The 16025-nt window shown below is 41.3% G+C and overlaps 1 protein-coding gene across 1 annotated transcript; it reads right to left on the bottom strand.

The window, feature by feature from the left end:
• Positions 1-4: 4 nt before the first annotated feature.
• Positions 5-10421, bottom strand: LOC119915516 (cubilin-like; the record flags this gene model as incomplete). Its single annotated transcript, XM_038735069.1, has 9 exons — positions 10246-10421; positions 9632-9838; positions 9101-9241; positions 6775-6959; positions 5901-6072; positions 4961-5164; positions 3907-4056; positions 3665-3786; positions 5-127 (listed from the first exon to the last, which is right to left on the bottom strand). Coding segments are annotated over exons 1-9 (1479 nt in total), but the record flags the coding sequence as incomplete, so codon positions are not given.
• Positions 10422-16025: the final 5604 nt, after the last annotated feature.

Raw genomic sequence — 16025 nt, 5'->3', positions numbered from 1 at the left:
GTTCCTGGGAGGTGGTCCCACAGTACTGGCCAATAACAGGGGAGCCAGGGGATCCTCCATTAAAGATGGTGACAGAGTCCCAGTGGCATTCAGAGTGGGGTTCCAGGCTGAAGTAGCCGAAGGTTAGCTGCGGTAAGACAGGGGAGTGGGAATCAACGACATGATTACAAGGTAGGTGGCTACTAAACAGTAGGCCCTGGGGTTAAAACATGCAACAGTCTAGGATCAACAGCAATTTAATTCAATTAATTTGCTTTATTGGCATGAATGTCAATTGAACAGTATTGCCAAGCTACAAGGAAAATAGAAAAGAACAAATCAATTAATACAATTCATTAAATAAATAAAATAAAACAGTAAACATGTGTGTATCTGTCTGTATATAAATAAAAAACCATAAACGTGTGTGTGTGTGTTGTGAGTTTAATGAACTGTATGAATTCAATTCAAACAACTCATAGAGGGTGAGGCCTGGGATATCTGATTGTTCCAGTGATTTTGCCAATTCATCTACAGTATGCACTTCCACTGGGAAGCTCCCATCAGTCAAAATAAGAGTAACTGTAATGGACATCTCACATTGTGGCTCTGCCTTTGCAATGAAACCTCCCATACCCAGAATCCAACATTTTAGGCTACGATACGACGCAAGGGCCGGGAAGTCTGGACATTTGGTTTCAGCCAAAGTTCTTGGTCACATAAAGTTTTATTTAGTTCCATCACTAGAGAGAGATATATAAGTGACATTCCATCAAACAAATTTTGACAGCTACTTCCAACCCACCCTCCCCCACCCCGCCCCCTCATTTCCGTCCCCCAGGCAGAGTACATTCCATCAAATTAATTTTATTTGGTATTTCCTGCCCCCAATTTCCCTACTCTGAAACTTGTGAGTCTTAAAACTTTAAACTGAGTCTGTGTCTCTTCTTCTCTGTGCTGTCTTTCTGCTGTAGCTAAGCATAATGTGTAGCAGGCTGAATAGAGGAATGCCCCTCCCTCGCTCCCTCCCAAGCCACCCACCCCTCCCTCTGTTTTCTCAAGCAGGCACATCAACTTGTGTGTTTTAACTGTCATTAGCATCTTCAGGTAATCTTGTAGACCATGGAATAGAGTTATCTGTAACCCCAGACTCCGGTTGTTAAAAACGCAATCTGGTTTTATCAGACAGAGTCTGTTTTCGAAACAGGAACCTATTTTTATCAGACGGAGAGCAGACTTAGAGAGTGAAGACCTGAGAACCATCAGGCTTCCTGAGACACCCGTCATGACTAAAGTCGACTCCTGTCAGTCTAGGCTATTACCTGGACAAAAGATCAACTCTTCTAGACTAAATCAGACTTACTGAGTCAGACTCCCTCACGCAGACAATCAAGAGGATGTGGGCAGAGTTAGCCGTGAGCCAATGATAAGAGACTAGAAGGGGTTACCATAAGCCAATGATGGGAGTCCGTAAAAATAAAAGGAGAACATTTTCTTCAAGAAAATGCCAAGAGGGCACTTGGATCCTTGAACGATATCTACCTACCAAGAGGGGACCTCTATGCGGTGGAACTGTCTTTTTTTTCTTTCAAAAATGGAAAATTTTAACGTTAGTGTTATTAATATTTAAACATTTCTATGTGATACAGATATCACGAAAATATTCAGGGCCACTTTATTGATAATGAATACAGTTTTACCTGTAATTCAGAAGAAACTTTGACGCATGCACTAATATCAAGGACTGTCGTATTAGCAGCAAAAGGTACTTTATCCAGGTTTCAATTATATAAAATCGCTTATTACACTAGTGCAGTCATTTAAACTTTCTCTTAGGGGAATTCAGGTTTGTCTGTGGTGGTTGGTCATTTTTCTGATCTTTGTGGAATGGTGAAGTAGGCCTTTTAAAGGGCCTTCATCGTTATCTTATTTTGTATTTGCTGCTCATAATTTAATCCTACACAGGTTTTGAATCACACGTCATCTACACTTTGTTGTGGCTATATGGACATCTTCAGGACATTCATTTTTAACTAATTTATGAATCGAGCGAGGTCAGATAATAAGATAATGAAGTTCCCTTTTTCTAATAAGGATAATCTGATATTCAAACTCCAGAGTTTATGACATGAAGAAATTGGTAAAATTAATAATACTTACGAGGAAAATCTCAACCAAGCAGTCTACTGAAACATGATTTGATATTATGCTTTTGTAACAAAATATAAAGTCTCAGGTTTAGTGGTTGTCTTAACCATTTTCAGTCTTGACACTACATTAAAATGAATGGCTGCTCATAAGACAGTGAGTACCAAGGCAGTCATAAAAATAAAATAAAATTAGGACTAAAATGCTCAGCAGCAGGATCCTTTTTTAAATTTTTTTTGCAATTAATTGCTAAAACAGGTTTATTATCAACTTTTACTAAACCTTCGGAATGATTCTGTCCCCAAATATTCTGAAATGATATTGAACAGTTATTATGACCACAGGATTTCATTCAATTTTGCAATGTAGGCCTACTTGCTTCTTCAATCTATATTTTATAGGAATGCATTTTATTTGTTGACTGCATTACAGAAATGTCCATTGTTGGCTGGTACATAATGACACAGAGTTCCCTTTTAGTTCCTTCTTAGCTAGCATGGAGCAACACTCACACTCCAGCATGGATGAATAAAAAGAATGGGATATTTCTATTAAAAGAATATTGTAATCTAAACTAAATAATTAATCTGTAGTTACACTTACAAAATAAGGACAATTCGTATGTAGCAAAAAACACAAAACTACAAGGGTTAACAGCGTCCAAATAACTTCAATTTAGTCTTTCTATAATTTATAGAGAATATGTCCCTCATTCTTAAGTAAAGTCTGGCTCATATCTAATTAGTCACTCTAACAGGCCTCCTCTTTACCTTTAGTAAAAAAAAAAAATTATAGTTTACAACTATAGCAACTGAAAACTAAACTAGAGCTAAAGTTTGATCCTTTAACAGAGAAGCAGCTACCTTTTGCTAATTAGTGTGCAACCCACAGTATACCTGTGAATAAGACTATTACAGAGGACATGAAATCCAGAATCCTTCCCTTGGTGATGAAGTGTTCAAATGCTAGTTAGCTACTTTGTTTATTTAAAATTATGTTATGTTGTACTGGAAGGGAGAAAACTAGTTTAGCTACAAAAGAGCAAATTCATGTGTTTTTGAGTGCTGTATTAAACGGTGGGTCCAGCCAAGTTTAATAACCTTTCGTTTTTGACATAACAGGACAGTAATTTTCTCTTGATGAAAATAAAACAGAAGTTTATAATAAATCTCGTATAGGTAGAAGAATAAAAATCAGCTCTTTATTTTGGCTCAACCGTGATCTGTGATAATAACATTCATTGTACGCTCCAAACCTCAACAGGAACCAACAGCTTCAACAACAAAAGTATGCAACCATATCTATCATTGACTTTTTATTTATTTTATTTTTTTATGTTATGCCCCAATTGTTGTCACTGTGTCTACAGATTGAGCTAGTTGAGCTCAGGTGTTATGTAATGGTGGTAGGTCCCTCAGGGTAAGAACATCTAAATACGACTCATACAGAAGAAACAGTGTCATGATAAAAGCAAACTAATAAATGATGGTTACAGACAGTATGCCGCTCCATGCTCCAGGTTATGGTGCTGACTCACCGTAATAGTGTGGCCCACTGGAGCCTCTAGCAGCCAAGCACAGCGACTGGGGCTGGGGTAGATGTTGGGGTAATTAGGACTGGATAACACCCCTCCCTCACCTGTCTGCCAGCCTCCGCACTCTGCAAAGAAAGAATGATCCATATCAGGAATGTGATGGTAACATTACGACTGCTAGATAAATACCAATCTCGAATTTAAGTATATTTTATGGCACATGAAGCTGTCATTATCGGTCTTACCAGAGAACAAGTACTTGGCCTTGAAGCCCAGGTCTCCCTGAGAGGCGTCCGTCTGGAAATGGACCCAGAGGTCTGGGGTAAAGACTACAATAGGAATGCTGGGGATGGTCTGACCACAATACTTGGCCAACAGCTCCCCGTATGAGTCACCTGAGGGAGGGGGTAGAAAGGTTAACGCATAGAGACAGGATATAATCCATCCATCCATAACTTTCCTAGACCTGCTTTCCCATGCAGAGTCTTGGTAGGCTGAGCCTGTCCCAGCACACCTATAGTAATATGCAAAGATCTGGCAGGCCCTGGACATGTTGCCAGTCTATCACAGGACAGACAGTCAGGATCATGCCCACGTAATTTAGATCTTGCACACATTGCACAAATGCATGGATGATGGTGAAAACGCCAAAATTCCAATTCCCCTTTCAAAGCCACCCCTTTCATATTCCCTACAAGCAAGGAAAGAGTTTTATTTCTGTAATGTTGCACCATAACAATATATTATTTCAAATAAATACTAACTACATGCTAACAGAAGCCAACATATAAATTCAAACTCAATACACATTTTCCACCAGATCAGTCATTCAATTCAGTTCAATTGAATACAACTTTATTAGTCCACAAAGGCAATTTGATATTGGGCATAAGTAAAAACAGACAGGAAACAGACATTACAAGCAAAAGAGCTGTTTGGGACTATATTATCTGTATGGCTTCTGATGTTAATGGAATGTCTTGAAGAAGACTTAATTCATTGGTCAGAAAATGTCATTAATAATGTACAACTTAAAATATTGAAGTGAAGAAGTGTCTCAGCTGGTAACTTGGTATCTCAAGCTTAGATTTGAGGGGGAAATGAGAGAGGGTGGCGAGTCATAAAATCCACTTTCAACTTCCAACTACCTTTTCTGGAAGCGTTGGGTAACACTGCAGACACTGCAGCATACTGCTCTACTCATTCTAGTCTATGATTCAGAAACCACAGGTCTAAAATGTATTTGCAGCAACTTCCATCAGTGCATCCTAGAGCCAATGCTCTCTGTGTGGGACTCACTTAAGCGGAATTGGAGGTAGTCTGACTCGCAAGTCTGGTGGTTCTCCAGGCACAGGTCTTCTATCAGCACCACAATAGAGGAATTGATGTGCTGTGGGTTCTGGATCAGCCACTCACAGTTGAGGTTGTTGCTGTAGTTGGACACCAGGTACCCAGGGGAAGTGAAGTTCCCACCGGCTGGGTTGTTCAGGACACCGCCACACTCTAACAAAAGGCAGCACGAAATTGTGACTGTGACAATGAGTTAGAGGAAGTATTAGAAACACCTCTCTGATGCTGGGATTTTCTCTTCATTTGAGAGCAAGGGGCTTCATGTGGCTTCATGGGCCAAAGTCATGGTGAGAGTATTTACCTTTAAACAATGAAGCAGAGCCACCACCCTTGCTGGTTACTCTGGGTCAGCTTAACAGATGGTGAGACAGTGAGGAGGCTTTAATGGATGAAATCCCAAAGACTTTAAAAATGTCACTTGTCTAACCTCTGGTGACTGGCATAGTGATGTCTAATAAAAACTGTTTCAGAACCTAATGGTCTTGGACTGGGAATTCCTTGGACCCACACTAGGATTTATTATTAGTATGACTCTTCCAAAAGAATCCAAGGTGATCATTAGAGGCAGGGTTTTTTTTGTTCATAATGTCTGGCAATAATCCTGTAAAATCTGTACCTGCAATGTTCTGCCTTACACGTGTTTAAGCATTTACCACATGGATAGGGACAAGACAAGATAAGATTCACCTTAACTGATCCCCAGAAATGAGATTCAGGCATTGCAGCAGCAATAAGTTCAGATAAATGGAGAAAATAAATCCCACCTGCCACAGCTTGTCGTGTAGAGGGTGAGACGGTTATCCAGGGTGTATTATAAGCAGCACTGTAAAGCTTTTGGATTATCTTAAATATGTTGCACTGTAAGTAGAAGTCCAAGTGAGCATGTTACCTGCAGGCTCCTCAGAGGAGTAAGAAACCATGAAGCCACCACTGGACACAGAGGCGTCAGTGTGGAACACAATGGCCATGGTGTTGCCAGAGGAGCTCACCTGGGTGCCTGCTGGTACTGTACCACAGAATCGCTGCAGGTAAGGGGCATCAGCTGCCAACCCGTTCAGAACCTAGAAGTCACAAATGTAGATCATGGAGACACACGGGCACTGGGTCTGTTGCAAGGCATTTCTATTGGAGTTATAACTGTGTAACTGTAATACGTTCTATGGGCTTACACAAAGAGGTTTGTACAAAACCTTAAGATGTAGTGATGAGTTAAACAGTGACTACAGTCACAATGAAGTAAGACACCAAGAAATCCAATAGTTTTAATTATTAATTCCATAAAATTTTTGTAGTTCATCAGGGAGATTTAGTCCTTGTATCGTTCACACTTTGAACACTTTTCTGACCCCTTTAAACAGCTGGAGGTTTAACTTACATTTATGCCCTCAATGATAATCAATTTCAAGTTTCCTGCCTCAAAGTATTGTTAGGTGAATTATTAATTCCTAGTTATGCCTTAAGTGGTCATTGGAATGCTCAAATAACAAAAACAAAAACACAGAGTAGTGTCTAACACACTGGTAGTTTGGGTTTTTTCAGATTCTTTGTCCAGGTTTTGAGATGTCTGCCGGTGATTCCTCTGCCACCATCCAACTACATTTGAGGTGTGAAAACCATGAAAAAAAAATAAAGTACTAATTGAAATCATATTTTGCGGTGACCAACTACATCTTGGTTTAATATGTGAACGTAAATAAGGAGCAAGCTAAAGTGGAAAACGTAAAGTGATGAACCATCAGGAAATGTTGGCAGAAGGGACTCACATCAACGTAGTCAAAAGCACAGAAAGCACCAGAATCTTCTAGCCGTAGGTCATCGATTGTGAGTGTGACCCGGCGGCCTAGTGACACCACCAGCTCCCAGCGACACACCCGGCTGTGTGGGTACAAGTTGGGGTAATTGGGAGAGGAGATAGTTCCGGAGGGGGCATTCAGCTCTCCTCCACAGGCTGCAATAGGAGGAGGGGAAAGTACAACAAAGAGACATCCAGCATGAGATTTGTGAATCAATTTCCATCTCTGTGAGCCTAAATTAAAATAGAGTAAACATTTATGGAAATGTGGGGCCATTTAATGTTCGATGCTTAACATGTAGTTACAATAGTAATGCAATAGTCTTACATATTTAGCTGACTTACAAATGATATGTATGATGTTATAGTTTCAAGATATTATTTGCTTATTTTGTGTTTCCAACAAGGAAAATCTGAAGGTATTTTGTTGACCATGAAATAGAGCACTCATTACAATGGTCGAGCTGCAACCAGCACAAGTTTAGTATTTTTACTGGATAAAAATACACAAAAAGGGTTTACAGTAAGTGTAATTCTGCCAGCAGAGAGAAATTCAACAGCAGTCAGTGTGAAATGAATTACAGTCAATGCATACACTGAATATAAAAATAGTGATTCTCAAAGAATCTACATGTTGACAAAGCAAGACTGCCTGGGTTAATAGGCATTGGTTGGTTTGAGAGTTTCCTTTGCAGATGAAGTAGTAGCTGCAGCTTTCCCCTCCAGGTATGGTCTGGATGATCCAGCTGCATACTGACTGCAATGCATTCTGTGTGCATTTACACCAACATTAACTTCCATGTGTTTTAGGTTAAGATCCAGATGCATGTTAATACAAGATTAAAATGGTCTAGTAAAGTGGTAACTGTGCATAAATAAATAGAAATAATGTCAAGTGTTCCAGAAGTAAGAAAAGCCAAATTAAAATTGACATTTGTAATACTGCAAAGGACTAAACATCCATCCCTGTACCATTGTTCAACAGGATGCAGTGCAGTTCAACTCCATTTGTCTCAAGAGATGGACATAATATTTTTGGCGGCCTTGAACAAACGTTGTCTGTGAAGATTCTCAGTCATCCAGGTCTTAGTTATTCAAGGAAGGTTCAAATCAAGGGCCACTAGACTTGGTTGAAGATATTTGAAGATGTTTCACCTTCGGGGTTGTTATCAAAGTGATAGATACTACTGGTTTGTTAGTGCTCCTGGCTGTTGTAACGACAGTCTTTGTGGTTACTGGAGACACCCGAAGCCAAGTCTGAACAGCCATCATTGGCATTGTCAAATGAGGCCAAATGTGAGCGTTTGTTCAGTCTCTTGGGAAGAGACAGCATTGTAGGTGGGGGATAAGTGGTGTCTTAGCCCTCCTCCCCTGTTGAGAGACTGTTTCTCTCTTCTGGTGTAAATGGCCTTTTTCACTCACCATTCAACCATCTGTCCACCCTGTCCAGAATATGTACCTTGATGTCACTGAAATAGTGTTCATTGTCCTTCAGATGTAGGTAAAGTCTTGACCTGAGGAGTTGGCCCTTCTGTGTTGAGCCATACGTCTGTGCACAGATTGTTAAGTTTACCCAATATACAGGTCAGTGCATTCCTTACTGCATTGGACAGCATACACTAGACTGCATTTCTTGTGGATGTGTGGTCTTTAGGTCTTAGCATGTTTCTGGGATTAAAAAACACAGGGATGTGGTGTTTGTTGAAAGTTTCCCTGACACTCCAGACACGCAGGGAATCACAATGTTGCAATGTTGTTGCGTTTACTCTTCTTCTCCTCATCACCAGTAGTGTTGGTGTCCTTCCTGGATCTGGCTGTTTTTATTAAGGTCCAGTTTTGGGTATCCACAAGGTCCAGTTTGGGTCGAGAGGAGAGCTTTTATAACATTAAACAAGAGCTTGTGTGGGTATCATGGATAAGTTTATCTTGATTGGAGCGTTAGTTTTTGAACAAATTAATCATTGTTCAACAGTTGAAATCATGAAGGCTTCAAATCTTATATCAAGTGCTGTAGTTAATGTTAATTTATAACACAATATTTATAATACACCCCACATGTTTCATTTTTCACCAACACCAATGGACAAAGGCCTAAGTGAGAGACTGGAATGAATTTAAGAAGCTAGTGGAACAGCAGCTAGCCACTAAAAGTCGTCAGGACTTTTAGCGGCTAGCTTCTGTTACCACTGTCTCTGGTGACAATACTCACATTCGCATGTTTACCCATGTGTAAATATCATGTAAATATAATGCAGTTTGTGATCCTGATTTTTATAATGTTAGGAAAATGATCATACCTTCAACACTGGCTTCAAAAGACAGACTGAAGCCAGCTGCGCTTCCGCTAGCATCACTGACAAACCTGACATAAGCAAAACTGTTGGACGTGTCCATGGAAGCTGGGAGGTTGCTGCCGCAGTTTCGGCCCAGTAGGCGCCCTACACACACAGAACAGCACAGGAAGGTGATCAAATATTAAGTCTATGACTGACTTGCATCCAAGTTGATCGTGTTTATTCTCCACATACAGCCAATGCACCAACTGCACTGACATGAGGAAGCTGTCAACACACACACAGATTCAAACCTAACCAGGAACTTGTTCTGCTGTGTGCATACAAGGAATCATACAGCTTTGGGATAAGCACTACATGTTTTGCACACATTGTAACATTTACATCTGAAATGGGAAATGTGTGAAGCCACTTTAAAACTAAGGTCCATCACAATCACACTGAATTTCTAAAATGGTATTTAATGCATTGTATACTGGTTATGTTGGTTAAGACACAAGAAAAGTAGCTGAACCCATCCTCTTGTCTTCTCACCTGAGGCATTGTACTCTCTAACCTCCACATAGTCAGCAGAGCATCCTGGAGCGGCCTGCAGGCTGAAGTTCCCATAGCTGAGAGTGAGGTAGTGCCCGGTGGGCCCCTCCAGGTACCACTCACAGATGGAGCTGTCGGGATAGTTTCCTGGGAAGCCAGGGCTGTGGATCATACCCCGCTGACCTATGTAGGTACCTCCACATGTTGCTGTGAGGAATTGAAGAGACAAAATGAAAAAACGACCCTCTATGTAGGACTTGCAGTTTCCTGACACCATCAGTGACAGTCTCTCAACCAGAAACGGTGGCAGCTCACACCTAAGAATTTCAAGTGACATATTTCCAAACACAACAAATACAGAAAGTGGCTCAAAGTGTGTTTGTATACTTATGTAGGATATGCTTTATACTACATCCATCGTCAACTGCTTATCCTGCAAACAGGGTCGTGGGAGGCTGGAGACAATCCCAGCTGACATTGGGCGAAAGGTGGGGTACACCCTGGACAGGTCGCCAGTCCATACGACAGTATATCATAATTTGATCTGAATCCTTATCCAAAAACCAAGACCTCGATTTGGAAAACCCTCTTCACATTGTGTGTGATTTACCTACCTATGGAGTACTTTGCCTTGAAGCCTTTGTGTGTGACACTGCTGTCGGTACGAAACCTGAGCAGCATGGAGGAACCTGTTGAATGTTGGGTAGATGGTCGGGTGTTGCCACAGAGCCGGGAAATGAAGCCAGCATTGGAAGTGGAGCCATCACGCAGCTCCAAGTAGTCGTACATACAGCTGAGAAAAACAAGAATGAATACCTGAAAACCTCTCTTTGGTATCAATCAGCTTAACTGGTTAGCTATGTGTACACATACAAGTAATTTGACTCTGGTTCAAATAAATATTTAACAAAACAAATCATTAGACACTAAGGTAAAAAGAAGGACAACACACTGGACAAAGACACGTAAAGTGAATGTAACACTGTTCTGCCCTACAGGTCTCATGAACAGCGTCCAGGTTCGGTTACTTACACTCAATATGAATACTAACTGTAATGTGTGTCTGATATGTGTCGAGTGTGTGTCTATTGGTACAAGAATAAAACCTGGCTACTGGTGTGGATGGTCTGACTCACAATGCACCCTTGAACTCTTCTACACAGTGTACCTTAATCAAATAAATCTTATTGAAACTAAGTTTAAAAACAAAACATTTATTAAGCCCAATTAAGCCCCAGAATCAATACTGGCAACGAAATAAAAATATTTCACCGCCCAATTACCTGTTTCAGGCAAACATCACATAAGAAAAAAAATGCAGCAGTTGAAGTTCCACTCTATTGACCTTAATGGCAAAGCTAAACAGTAATATGGCAGGCAAATGTTCTAGGCACTTCAAACACATTCACTTACAATTGTACCACTCCCAAAAACAACCTTATAAAAATATAAGAGATATAGGTGGCCCACCCTCAGAATAAAACAAACAATAATGCCGGCTGTTAGTAGCTTGCGTATGTTGGGCCACCAGAATATATCGGCCTCCGACTGTGACTGCAATCCAGGGCTGGAATGCGACACAAAATTCGGCCATGGCATTTTTGGTCCTGCAGCGTTGGGCGGGCCCTCGCACTTGTAACGCGCCCGGGTGTGAGCCGGCCGAGTTGCACATTCTGGAGCTCTGCCGGTGCGGCTGTAAATTTGCTACGCGGATCCGACGCTGCATGAAGGTGCTATATGTCACTTCCTGTATCCCCTATGTGGAGCTACATAGCACTTGCCGCTATGAATATAAATAGGTATTGGCGTGTAGATGTCTTCGGGATGGGACAGTTATCAAGCACGTAAAGTTTGGTTCAGATGTGAGCATGTACACTGAAGTTACAACAACTTCCTGTGTCATGGCGAAGACTTGATCTTTGACGCCACGCCACGGACACGCCCATTGACGAAAACTTGCAAATAGCACAACTTTTCATCTTCAATGCCTTTAGAAGGCACAGCAGAAATTTGAGGTCGGTCGGACTAAATCCCTAGGAGGAGTTTGTTAAAGTACGAAGTGTGTAAATCATCCAAAATTTGACGTAAAATTCAAAATGGCCGACTTCCTGTTGATTTTAGGGCATCGCTCCAAGAGGCTTTTTTGTGCGTCTGGACAAGATACACGTACCACAGAAAATTCGTGCACATAGGTGAAACGTGCGGCGGGGGCTGCTTCGTTAAAAGTCACTTCCTGTTGCCAGCAGGTGGCGCTATGACTGTGGGTGAATGTCAGCATGTACATGTGTTCAGGGCGGGACTCTCATCCTAGATGTACAGTTTGGTCCAATGTGAGCATGTACACTGAAGTTACGACAACTTCCGTGTCATGGCGAAGACTTGATCTTTGACGCCACGCCACGGACACGCCCATTGACGAAAACTTGCAAATAGCACAACTTTTCATCTTCAATGCCTTTAGAAGGCACAGCAGAAATTTGAGGTCGGTCGGACTAAATCCCTAGGAGGAGTTTGTTAAAGTACGAAGTGTGTAAATCATCCAAAATTTGACGTAAAATTCAAAATGGCCGACTTCCTGTTGGGTTTAGGCTATGGCTCCAAGAGACTTTTTTGTGCGTCTGGACAAGATACACGTACCACAGAAAATTCGTGCACGTAGGTGAAACGTGCGGCGGGGGCTGCTTCGTTAAAGTCACTTTCTGTTGCCAGCAGGTGGCGCTATGACTGTGGGTGAATGTCAGCATGTACATGTGTTCAGGGCGGGACTCTCATCCTACATGTACAGTTTGGTGCAGATGTGAGCATGTACACTGAAGTTACGACAACTTCCGTGTCATGGCGAAGAGCTGATCTTTGACACCACGCCACGGACACGCCCATTGACGAAAACTTGCAAATAGCACAACTTTTCATCTTCAATGCCTTTAGAAGGCACAGCAGAAATTTGAGGTCGGTCGGACTAAATCCCTAGGAGGAGTTCGTTAAAGTACGAAGTGTGTAAATCATCCAAAATTTGATGTAAAATTCAAAATGGCCGACTTCCTGTTTACTTTAGGCTATGGGTTCTTGAGGCTTTTTTGTGCGTCTTGATACGATACATGTCCCCAGAAAATTTCGTACATGTAGGTTGAACGTGAACGAGGGGCTAATCTTTTCCAATTTTCTAGGTGGCGCTAGCGAGTCATTTTGCCATGCCCATGTGCGAAACTTGTAGAATACGAAATTTTTCACCGGTTCTGACATGTTTGCAAATTTTGGTGAGTTTTCGAGTATGTTTAGGCCATGTCATTTGGGCCTACTTTGCAGGAAAAAAAAAAAAATAAATAAAAAAAAAAATTAAAGCTGCAAGCAGCGTTGGGCGGGCCCTCGCACTTGTAAGCGCGTCCGCGTGTGAGCCGGCCGAGTTGCACATTCTGGAGCTCTGCCGGTGCGGCTGTGAATTTGTTACGCGGTTATGACGCTGCAAGAAGGTGCTATATGTCACTTCCTGTGTCCCCTATGTGGAGCTACATAGCACTTGCCGCTATGAATATAAATCGGTATTGACGTGTAGATGTCTGCGGGGTGGGAGAGTTATCAAGCACGTAAAGTTTGTTTCAGATGTGAGCATGTACACTGAACAATAATGTACCCAAACAATAAAATAAATTCCTTTTATATTTCCCTGCCTTGTTGTTTATGTGTACATACAGAGGAAGAATGTGAGAACAGCACACATTTCATCGTTACTGTGTTTCTGCTCCAGCCTGCCTAAAAGAAAAGCGTTTTTGGGATTAAATGGACTTTATTAGCTGCTGCAGTGCAGGATGAACTCAGAACAGACCCATTTCTCACCTTATTATTCTAAACCATGCAACGAAGAAGAAGAAATGCATAATAAATCCTGGGACAAAATCTGTCCACAAATACTGTACAGCATGTAGTCTAATGAACAAGACTTGTGTTATAGCTGACTTGGGCAGTGAAATGTTTAATTTTTTTAATTCATGTGGTCATAGTTGTCCACAACTCAAATCAGAATATGAAGAAATGTTTTATACCACCTCAAGAAGGCTTCCTATCAGAAAGGTAGGAAGGTATTTCAAATGTACAACTGCAGTCCTGAAATCTAAGTAAAGTAATTTCCCTGACATTTTGTGTTACTTTACTTTTAATAGACGCATGTAACAGGTTTTATACTTCCTGTGAGTATAATCCAATCAATCTTATTTTCATACTGTATATCCGATGTGTAATTTGATAAATTGTGTTGTATGTCGTGCTCGCATCTCAGAGAAGACTCTGACTGCAACATGCGTCTTTGTAAAGAGAGAAACGGACAGAAAAAGTCTCTAACTCTGCCTGTCAGCTCGCTCTGCTCCGTTAAAACTGAATTTACCATACAGAATTGAATACGAGTGCACTCCAGATTTAGCTGCAGCCAGCTGACCGTGTGCTTCTCCCTATACCGCAGTTCTGTGTCCATGCATGCAGCAAACTGAAAGCACTGTCTGTCGGAGCGTCTACATGAAAAGAGAAGGAAGACATTGCTGGTAGTATTGTCTTCAGAGTTGTTAAACACCTCAGTGCACTGAAGGAAGCCATCTGACTGTGTGAGGGGCAAGATCGTTGATGTCTGCAGGCAGAGTAGAGCTCTCCTGTCTGACTGGTCCACCAATAGCAGAGAAGATGACCCCTTGAGACACAGCCCCTCCTCATTTGCATAATGAGGCAGAAATGCATACAAAAATTTAAAAAAGACAGGCAGAAATAAATACCATGGGTGAAAATAAATAAGGTAAATAAATACAAAGGAAGAATAAAACAGACAAAAATATTAAAACACACACATAAATAAATACATTAAAAAAATAGTAATAAATAAAGTTGAATAAACAAATAAGGTAATTATAACAAAGGTGAATAAGAAAGGCACTAATTAAAATATAAACATTTATGTCTCCTTGTATAATTTAATTACTACCTACATTTATTTATTTACTTTATTTTTTTGTGTATTTAATTGGATACTTATTTATTTATTGAGCATTTATTTATTTCTGTATTTATTTCTGGCTGTGTCAGGATCGGTCCTCCATAACGGGGTGGGAGAGTTATCAAGCACGTAAAGTTTGGTTAAGATGTGAGCATGTACACTGAAGTTATAACAACTTCCTGTGTCATGGCGAAGACTTGATCTCTGACGCCACGCCACGGACACACCCATTGACGAAAACTCGCAAATAGCACAACTTTTCATCTTCAATGCCTTTAGAAGGCACAGCACAAATTTGAAGTGGTCGGACTAAATCCCTAGGAGGAGTTCGTTAAAGTACGAAGTGTGTAAATCATCCAAAATTTGACGTAAAATTCAAAATGGCCGACTTCCTGTTGGTTTAGGCTATGGCTCCAAGAGACTTTTTTGTGCGTCTGGACAAGATACACGTACCACAGAAAATTCGTGCACGTAGGTGAAACGTGCGGCGGGGGCTGCTTCGTTAAAAGTCACTTCCTGTTGCCAGCAGGTGGCGCTATGACTGTGGGTGAATGTCGGCATGTACATGTGTTCAGGGCGGGACTCTCATCCTACATGTACAGTTTGGTGCAGATGTGAGCATGTACACTGAAGTTACAACAACTTCCTGTTTCATGGCGAATCATCGACGCCACGGACACGCCCATTCACGAAAACTCGCAAATAGCACAACTTTTCATCGTCAATGCCTTTAGAAGGCACAGCAGAAATTTGAGGTCGGTGGACTAAATCCCTAGGAGGAGTTCGTTAAAGTACGAAGTGTGTAAATCATCCAAAATGATGTAAAATTCAAAATGGCCGACTTCCTGTTGACTTTAGGCTATGGGTTCTTGAGGCTTTTTTGTGCGTCTTGATACGATACATGTCCCCAGAAAATTTCGTACATGTAGGTTGAACGTGAACGAGGGGCTAATCTTTTCCAATTTTCTAGGTGGCGCTAGCGAGTCATTTTGCCACGCCCATGTGCGAAACTTGTAGAATACGAAATTTTTCACCGGTTCTGACATGTTTGCAAAGTTTTCGAGTATGTTTAGGCCATGTCAGTTGGGCCTACTTTGCAGAAAAAAAAAAAAAAAAAAAAAATATAATAAATATAATATATAATCCGAGCAAATTCAATAGGGACCTCGCACGGTCGTGCTCGGGCCCTAATAATTAAAGCTGCAAGCAGCGTTGGGCGGGCCCTCGCACTTGTAGCGCGTCCGCGTGTGAGCCGGCCGAGTTGCATATTCTGGAGCTCTGCCGGTGCGGCTGTGAATTTGCTACGCGGTTATGACGCCGCATGAAGGTGTTATATGTCACTTCCTGTGCCCCTATGTGGAGCTACATAGCACTTGCCGCTATGAATATAAATCGGTATTGACGTGTAGATGTCTGCGG

The sequence above is a fragment of the Micropterus salmoides genome, unplaced genomic scaffold, assembly GCF_014851395.1.
Source record: "Micropterus salmoides isolate LMB-PRFRI ecotype aquatic unplaced genomic scaffold, ASM1485139v1 Ms_hic_scaffold_1, whole genome shotgun sequence".
Taxonomy (NCBI): domain Eukaryota; kingdom Metazoa; phylum Chordata; class Actinopteri; order Centrarchiformes; family Centrarchidae; genus Micropterus; species Micropterus salmoides.
Note: the sequence above shows the minus strand (reverse complement) of the source record. Positions and strands in the feature narration are given on the sequence as shown.